The sequence below is a fragment of the Mus caroli genome, unplaced genomic scaffold (genome assembly GCF_978045245.1).
Source record: "Mus caroli unplaced genomic scaffold, Mus_caroli_1 scaffold_5, whole genome shotgun sequence".
Lineage (NCBI taxonomy): Eukaryota > Metazoa > Chordata > Mammalia > Rodentia > Muridae > Mus > Mus caroli.
The window spans coordinates 96980927-96990211 of NW_028227260.1; the positions used below are offsets into that span (position 1 = coordinate 96980927).

Here is a 9285-nt window from a genome sequence, read left to right on the forward strand (position 1 = left end):
CTATTTACTCCCCAAAACCTACAAGATAATTTGTGCTTTCAAACAGAAATGTAGCACGAATAGGCCTCATATTTCTTATGCAGCTCAGGATGAACTTGAATATCTGATCTTCCTTCACCTGCTGAGATTATAAGTGTGTATCATTCCACTTGACTGAGGCAAGCTTTCCTTAACCTAACCCCATAGCAGTTCTAACTGGTCCACCTACTTGGAATATAACCAGTCCTTCTACATCAGTACCCCACCACACCCCAAATATCTCCATTCTACCTACATGGGATATACTAAACCTTCTCCTTGACAGCTCTACACTTATGCTATAGGACACACAGAGAAGCAAACACACATTTAAAAACTGACATCTGGACATATTCTACAGTATAAGCAGAAACAAGCTCACAAAGATTTTTTTTTTAAAAACCAGCCGTTAATGTAACAATATTCACCGAATGAGGACACAGCACAGTAGCATTACAGACACTTTTTTTTAATGGCAACAAATGGTAAATTAATATAAATTACAGGCTACAATATACTGACTACAAAACCCATTCAGATACACTAGAAAAGCATCACTTAACAAGTCCGTCTGAAGCAAGTGGCTAAGCTATCCATGCCCCATTGTGATGACACAGCTTTACAGACAGCACATCGGCACTCCCACCCCACCCCCACCCATCAGTGTGCTAATCAGTGCCGCAGCAAGGCCAGTGACACTGTGACTGAAAATTCTAACACTTAGCATTGACATCAAGGGACATCTCTGTAACATGTTCACTATGCAAAACTCAGACAAGAATATGTGAACGTTCTTTGCAAACTGTAAGGTGCTGTGCAGATGTTGTTAGCTATTGCTATTATTCCTGTTCAGTGAGATTTTCACCAAACGTGGAAGGAAGACAAGATTGTAAAACTGACAATATGACTTAAAGAACATCTTTAAAAGAACAGATACTTCAAGCACACATAGCAATTAACACAGGTTTAAGTATAGCTGGCAGCGATATGGAAAGATTCTAGACTTTTGTAAAGGAATAGAGTTAAGAAATTCACAGGTTATGCATTGATGGGTAAATTTCCAGTATCTCTGAAAGTAATTTATTTTAAGGTAACTCCATTCTCCTGGGATAAAAAGTGTTGTCAACCTACTAGAGTACACTGTAGCACAAGTCTGTTAAAAATAAATTTTAGGAGAAAAATCTGAATACTTGTGTGTTTCACTAGTGAATAACATAGTAAAGAAACCTGATATTAACTGAAGACAAGTGACAAATACTGTACCATCATTGAACACTTTGTCTACAGATTTATAACTTAGACACTAAATACAAAACTGTCTGGAGCTACACTAGCTATATGTAAAGCAGATCTCAGGCTTTCTTTCACACACCTCCAGCATCAGCCTTCCTTGGGTACATCTTCCTTGTACACTTTTACTTACCCATTTCAATGTCCTCTCTATAAAAGATTTATGTGAAAATAAGCACAAGCCCATTCGTTGCTTTTTTATTAAGCCAAATTGGTTTTGTAGGTTTTGTTGTTGCTACTGTTCTTTTGATGTAGGGTCTCATGAAGCCAGGGTAGTCTTAAACCCCTAATCCTCCTACATCTGCTTCCTAAAATGCTGGAACACCATAACTGGGTCAGTATGACTTTTCTGATGTAAACTTTCAAGTTATAATTACTGTTAGATTCCCATGAAATACGCAGTTACTTTGAATAGCAGGTTTAAATGTTTTACTATCATTGAAAACCAGAATGCTACTCTAACCTGTGAAATGGCATCCATTTAAAGAGTCAGTGATAGCAGATGCATCCTACAGCAGACTTCCATTTTTTTAGCACTGAAAGGATTGTTCGGAAGGCATACCAGAAGTTGGGGAAGGGACTGTTACAGCAAGTGGGGTTAAATTAGTAGCTTGCACTGACACTTCAAGTTATACTCCCTAACTGGGATCACCATTACAATCAGGTTTTGACCATCAGTGAACACTTTCCTGCCAGAAAACACTTAACAGTTTAACTGTAGCTTTTCTTCTAACACAGCATGAAATATGTACTTTGTGAAAGAGGAAACTAGTTAAAAACCTTAAAAAATGTTAGCTAACAGCAGCAAACTCATAAATGAGCAGTCAAAATCCTAGAAAAAAATGCTTTAAAACAAGTTTTATAATAATTCTAAATACCAGTGTGAATATTTTAATGTTCAAACACATTGTACTTTATTGCCAAGGGAAAATTACATGTGTTTACATGTATCCCTGGTTAAAATACTTTTTAAAAGACCTGTACCATTAGTTAGCAAACGTTTGAAATAAAATAAAATAATCCAACAGTATATTTTACAAATAGTACAATATTCCTAAAGTACAAGAAAAAAGCCTTGGCATTACGTAAAAAGAAACTGAATGGACAATTCTAAATATAATAGGCCACCTAATAAGGGAACCAACCCTCTAGAACTCTATCTAGCACACAATGTGTAAGACTCAAATATCATAATACTAAAAACTGTAGTCTTTACAAAATAAAGACTCTCATCGTTAGAATGCTCATTTTTAAATATATTTAAACTACACACAACTGTTAAATTTAAGAATTAAGAACACTCTTTTTAAAATCACAATAACCTTGTTGTTTATAACAATAACACAAACACATATTTTTATATCCAATCACCTATTTCTCTAGTCTAGTTCCACAGCATGAAAATAACAGTAGACCAACAATCAATAATGGCAAATATTTAAGCAGGGGCCATTTATTATATTAGGATTACTAGTAACAGGTATTTGAAATTTCTTCATTTTTACAATTCAATTTAATTGACATATAAAAACAAGAAGCATACGTGCTTATGGGTGCCTGTAATGTTTTGAGATATGCAATATTATACAGTATTTAAACTAGGTTATCACCTCAAATTTTTATATTTCTTTATGGTGAAAACATTGAAATGGGAATTTTAAAATAATAAAGATAGTATATACTTTGTAAGGCAATGGGCAATTACCACACATCGGAAAAACTGCAAACAGCTCTTTGGTGAAGTTGACAAGACCTAAATTTAAAACAAGGTTTTAGTGTAGTTATACAGGGGTTGTGAACTAAACTACTGATAATCTGCAGGTAGTTAACATTATGGGAAATTTTTTGCTTTTTTAATTTTTATAATTATTTTCCAGTGTTTTCCAAAATATATTATCTTTTAATCAATCAGAAATAAATATTTGGGGGTTGACGTTTTTATACATATACACAGTACCAAAAGGTCTGTCTGACCAGAGACTGAAGGTACCAAGGTAACTGGGCTTTTTTTCAGGCGCAAGGTTGTTCTAATCAAAAAAGACTCTAAGGATTATCTTAGAATGTAGCTTATGCTCAGGATGTAGCTGAGATGTCATTAAAAAAAAAAGATTAACAGACAAAACAACTTCAAGAACACCTCATAAAAATTGTGATGTTTCAAGCCTGTATAGACTCTCAATTTGTAAATGCTGAACATTTTGGTATTCTAAAACTATTTTAAACTAGGACAACACATTAAGTGGAATTTCGATAAACTTTGCAACTGAAACCTAATTTCAAAGCAAAATGAGGGCACAATGATAGTGTGATATTCACAATGCTGGCAGTCAGCCCAGTTCGTTGTCCTCAGTAATCCTACACCCTTTTGCGTGAATAGTGTGGTTCCAGTGACTCTCCCCGTGAAATAATGGAATGTGAGAGCAGTCTTTCCTCACTGACTTAAAAGTCAGATGAACTACAATGCCTACAATGTAAGTAACTTGTAAGGGAAGTAGAATCTCAAACCCAAGAGCCTGGTAATTTCCAGCGAAGTCCTTCAATAAAAAAGGAAATTTAGATTTGCTTCATGAAGTATTTCTTAATATACCCAAATAAATAAAACTGAAAAGCAAGTATAAGCCACATTGCTATCACTTTTGCTATTGTAAGATATGTAAGTTCTTCCTAGGATAAGAGATAACTCATGTAACATATACATCTGTACCTCTCCAACATTTCCAAATTTTCATTTGCAAATGGAGATTCAAAGTTCCAAGTAACCATATTACTGGGTGGGTCAAGATTTAGCCAAATGTGACTGACTCTTTAAGACTGATTTTAACATGTTCTTTCAACTTTATTCAAACAAATGTATTTATTATCAATACCCCAGAATTATGTAACATATTCAAAAATAAATTTCATGCTATCAAAAGGTGATGTTCACTTTAATCCTGTTTGCCTTCACGCCACTGTCGTGAGCCTTCATTCCAGGCCACATAGACAAACAGGGCCAGAACCACATGAACAGCAACAACAGCAACAATTGCGGCATAAAAATAGCTGTCCCTATTAGACATTCCAAGGGCACCTATCAAGAAAAGAGAATATTTCATTTTATTACACACTTATTACTTACCAAACTACAAAATTCAAAACCTAAGAATTCTATTTGTGATCAACACCATTACAGAAAACTACAACCAAGTTGTGGAGCCCAGTTCCAAAGTATACAGGTACAAAACAAAACTCCTGCACCCTAATGCTCAAGCATGAATTTGAAAGAGAGCAAAGCAGGGCATATGGAAGAACAGTGCTCATGACACAAAAGTCGGAATTACTAATTACCAGCTCTCCTCTTTTCATCTCCCATTTCTACTTGCAGTGCAAACTGTAATTATTTACTTTTTGTATCACACTTCTGATTAATTCAGAGTATTGTTGTGCGGATTCTGTAGGTGACTTTGTGCAAAACATTTAAAGCAATACATTGTAAGTAATAAATATCCTCCAAAATTTTGTTTTGTTCTAGAGACAGGGTCTCATGTAGCCCAGTCCTCCCAAGTATTACAGGCATACAGCACCACACCCAACCAACCAAAGCATACAAATTGTCATTGGCCAGATATTTAACTTACACAAAAGGAAGAAGAAAACACGTTTTACAATTAAAAGACTCATAAAAGCTCAGAACAAATTAGAAACTAAAAATATCTTAAAGTACGTAAAGATTACCTTCAAATATATAAGCTTTCGTTGTAAAATACAAGCCGATAGGAACCGTGATCATTAAAGCTGTGAAGAACAGCAGTGTCTTCAGGGTTGCAGCTAAAGAGTTTTCATTTCTGGAAGAAAGTGAACAAAATCTTCACAACCCATATCCAAATACAATAATCCTGAAGATAAAAGAATTCTGAGCAAATAGCTTCTGCAATCCAGAACGCGGCAAAATGACACGCATGCGCATGTGTGCACCCAAGTCAGATCCTGAGATTGATGTGCAGGCACACAAGCCTCTAAAAATTATATCAAAAAACCCAAACCCATTTGCAATCAAACAGCTCCTCCCCAAGGACTATACACACTTCTGTTCAAACCAGAGGACTATACCAGAACTAAACCAGAAAAGACAGATGTATTCTAGAATCAAACTGATTCAAGACCTAGTAACATACAGCAGGGTGAGAGTAAACCAAGAAGACAATTAATGGCTAGTCCAAGAGACTCCAAATAAAGCAGAGAAATGCATTTTCACAAAAAACAAAGCATTCTTTTTGAATACTTCATCATTTAAACAACTGAAAATAGAATCAGTTTGATTCTAGAATACATCTGTCTTTTCTGGTTTATTTCTGGTATAGTCCTCTGGTTTGAGCAGAAGTGTAATGATAGGAAGGGTATAGAACACAGTTTTTTTCAAAGACTAGATGTAAAACCCATAGTTAGCATTACTGCTTAGCTTGCATAATTTGAAGCTAGTCTGAAATTGCAGAGAAATGCATTTTCACAAAAAGCAAGGCATTCTTTTTGGAATACTTCATCATTTAAACAATTGTGTTTCCTTTAATGTGATTACTTTTTAAAAGTGTGATGGAAAAATCAACCAAAATCCTAGAAAATAGAAATGTATTTTAAACTATTCTGATAGACAGGGAAGAGGAAAAATCTGACAGTAAAAAGTTCCATCAACAAACAAAAGTCCGTCTAGACACTCCAGTCATGGCTAAGTATTCTAGACAGACTCAGCCACTTCTTAATTTGTATGTGTGTGTGAAAGAGACAGTGAAATGTGTGTTAGGGTGGGTGTATATATGCGCAAACAATCAAGGTAGTCATATTCCACAATTATATATATGTGTGTATATATATATATATATATATATTTAAAATGACCAAATCTATAGAAAAAATAAACTCTGGCAACTATGGATAGGGGCAGAAAATATGGAACTGTAGGTCAAATTCCAATAAAGCAGACACAAGGCTATTAAGTTTAAACAGCTAATATACATGAAAATTATATGTCATAAAACTGCATTGTATTAGCAAGTTTTCTGGGTTAATCAGTCCTTGTATAAATGGGAGAAATAAAATCTTACTCTTATATTGATTGTCATGGGCAGTACACCGGTAGAAGAAAACATTCTAAGATTATCTCTTGGTACCTAAATGTATTACCTTTTACTATACTCTACCATTACTGAGCTACATATATGTTAAGCAAATGCTCTACCATGTGGCTACTTCTCAAGCTCTTCTTATTTACCTTTAGAGACTGAATTTCATTAAGTTGCCCATGTTAGCCTAGAACTCATTCTGTAGCCTAAGCAGGCCTTGAAATGATGATCCTTCTGCCTCAGACTTCCCAATAGATAGTCTTAAGAGGTCTATGCCACTACAACTGTGTGCTCTTTATATTCTCTCTCTTAAATATCTACTATCTGGTATAATTTTTACAAGGATGGGCCACACAGATGGCTCAGTCGTATTTTTCTTCCAGAGAACCCAAGTTCCATTCCCAGCACTGATGTCAGACAGCTCACAACTGCTTTAACTTCAGATTCAGAGGATCCAATGCCTCTGACCTCCTTAATGCACCTGAATCTCTCTCTCACACACACACACACACACAGGCACACGCACACAATTTAAAATAATAAAGCTTAAAAATAATTTTATAAACACTTATTAAAATGATACAACATAATAAAAATATTAGTGTGAACAAAACCATAGTTCCATCATGTAAATATAATCTTTTCTATATATTAACATCCAGGTCCCCAGAGCCTGTATGCTCATATGTTATTAATTTATGGTCTATTATTTTCAATACATTTTTACTCTTCTCTAACTTAAACTTTAAAAAAATGACTTTTCTCTTTTATAACTTCAGTAGTTTAAGTAGTTATCCCCCATTTAAAAATAGTGAAAATATTTTGAGAAATGCATTTTCAGAAGGCTCTGTCACTCCACAAACATCCCGGAGCATACCCATACAAACTAAGATGGCTGAATTATCACTAGATAATACAATCCCATGGAAGACATTTGCAGTCTGTTACTGATCAAAATATCCACCCAAAATATCCAAAGCATTTGAGTGATAAAGTTAAGTGTGCAAAAAACTTACAAGAAAAGCAGTTACCCACCTTCCCCTAGCAGTTAGACCATTTTCTTCTTAGTTTCTAGCCATAGCTCACTATACCTGTTGGTTCTGCTGGTACAAATCAGGTCAGGTAGTATCAGTGACATAAAGCAATGGATGCCATTTGGTTGACTTATTTTATACCTGACTAGGGGCTGCTGAGACCTGCCAGCGGTCTAATTTTGTGATCTTGGATCACAAAATTCACTTATGTGAATTCAACTTCCTTTTCTTCCAAAGTTAAAATTTAAGTAGTCAGCCAAACTAAGAATTAAGAAAAATCTGATGATGTCAATTAATGGCTGCTAACTTCTTCCCCAGGCCCTTGCCTCAGAGAGGCCTACTATCACATTCTTTCTGTTCAGTCACCAGTCCTTATCCTACTAATTGATTCCCCTCAAGAGAAGTGACCTCACATTAGGGCCTGCCTCCACTGTATTCACACACTAGATATTTAAAAAAAAAAAACATGTGATGTAGGGGCTCGCAAGCGCCAAGATAAAGGAGACCGGGCGCCTATCCTCAAAAGAGCCACCTGGCAAAGGGGAGACTGCAAAGCAGCAAAGCTGCCAAACAGGGAGAGGAAGAGCAAGGAAGCGTGAACTGAGGGCCCGCCACTCAGAAGCTGCAGGCTTCAAACTACTTTCCCTCTTCATCAGCCTGCGGTGACCCATGGAGGGGCCGTCCCCAAGCCCACCCTGCCTCCTGCCTGCCCTGGGGCAAGCGCCAGGCCAGAGCCGACCGGCCACCGTTGCCCAGCGGAACTCAGGGATACCTGAACTCTGGAGGCTGCAGCGCATTCAGCGCTGCTTTATCAAGACGCTCCATGGCGTGGCCGGGAGGGCAGCAGCAGGCGCTGGGTAGTTAGCGGAGGCTCAGCGGCCGCTAACAGGGTGACAGTCTAGGCCAGTCGCGCCGGAAGTGCCCCTGCTGAAGCACGCTCGCGTGGCGCGGCGTAGTGACGCGCAGGCAGCGCGCGCGGGCGCGGGTATGCTGCAAGCACTCACGTGACTTACCCGCGGGGGTTTCGTGGCGGCCGTCCCGCTGCCAGCGGATCGTTCTCTAGGAGCAGGCCGGGCGAGTAGCCTAGCCACTCCACGTTGAGCCGGGACTTTCCGCGCAGCATTGTCCTTCCGGACCCAGTGCCTGTCGTCCGCCTCTCGGTCCGGCTTGCGGTGTCAAGGGAGCCTGGTGACCCGAGGTAGAGGAGCCGCGGAAAGGACGACCCAGCTGTCGGCTGCGGTGCTAGGCAACCGAGCAGTTTCCGATAACACAAAAAGCAGTGCACATTATTCCACCAGCCCATAAGCAAAGACCTCATTCATTCCTACCCGCCTAGGCAGTCCGGCAGGGAGTTGAGAGAAGTTAGTTTAACACTCACCGGAGTCAGGAAAACTAGAGAACTCTCCGCTGAAAGCCCTTGCTGAGAGTGACTGTTCCACAGTGGGAGCCGGTGATCCAAACTTCCACTTAGTGTTAAAAGTATGTTTTGCAGCTGTTCAGAAAGCCGCCAATGAGACAACAGGGACTCAAAATAGTAAGGACAGATGGGCCTAAGCTCCCAGGCAACCCGAGAGGCACCAACAGAAAAGGGTGTGTAAGCTCTAGGACAGGCTTAACAAAATTAGGTTGCCTTTGGCTGCTAATACTGTGACAGCCCTTAAATGGTCAAGCCCGGAAAGGACTGCTGACCACATACCTATTTTCTGCACCACGGGATACTAAGCACATCTGAAAGGACAAATAAGCCAGCCTTGATGGAGCAGTAGGAAGCTTGCGTTTCAGTTGAAATGGAGTAACCCCTCTCTAGGCCTCATGCAGATCCTTAGGTGAACCTAATGTATGAACTC

The 9285-nt window shown here is 38.4% G+C and overlaps 1 protein-coding gene across 3 annotated transcripts; it reads right to left on the reverse strand.

Annotated features, from left to right (window-relative positions):
- Positions 1 to 442: 442 nt before the first annotated feature.
- Positions 443 to 8911, reverse strand: Vma21 (vacuolar ATPase assembly factor VMA21). Of its 3 annotated transcripts, XM_021153132.3 has the most exons (4): positions 8817 to 8911; positions 8452 to 8680; positions 5023 to 5132; positions 444 to 4378 (listed from the first exon to the last, which is right to left on the reverse strand). In XM_021153132.3, the coding sequence occupies exons 2-4, from the start codon at positions 8559 to 8561 to the stop codon at positions 4236 to 4238; spliced, it is 363 nt and encodes a 120-aa protein (XP_021008791.1). In that variant the 5' UTR covers positions 8562 to 8680; positions 8817 to 8911; the 3' UTR covers positions 444 to 4235. The 3 variants fall into 3 exon arrangements, with proteins under 3 accessions (XP_021008790.1, XP_021008791.1, XP_021008792.1); XM_021153131.3 differs by lacking the exons at positions 8452 to 8680; positions 8817 to 8911 and adding an exon at positions 8086 to 8380 and having other exon boundaries at positions 443 to 4378; positions 5023 to 5134; XM_021153133.3 differs by lacking the exons at positions 8452 to 8680; positions 8817 to 8911 and adding an exon at positions 8211 to 8380 and having other exon boundaries at positions 445 to 4378.
- Between the last annotated feature and the right edge of the window lie 374 nt (positions 8912 to 9285).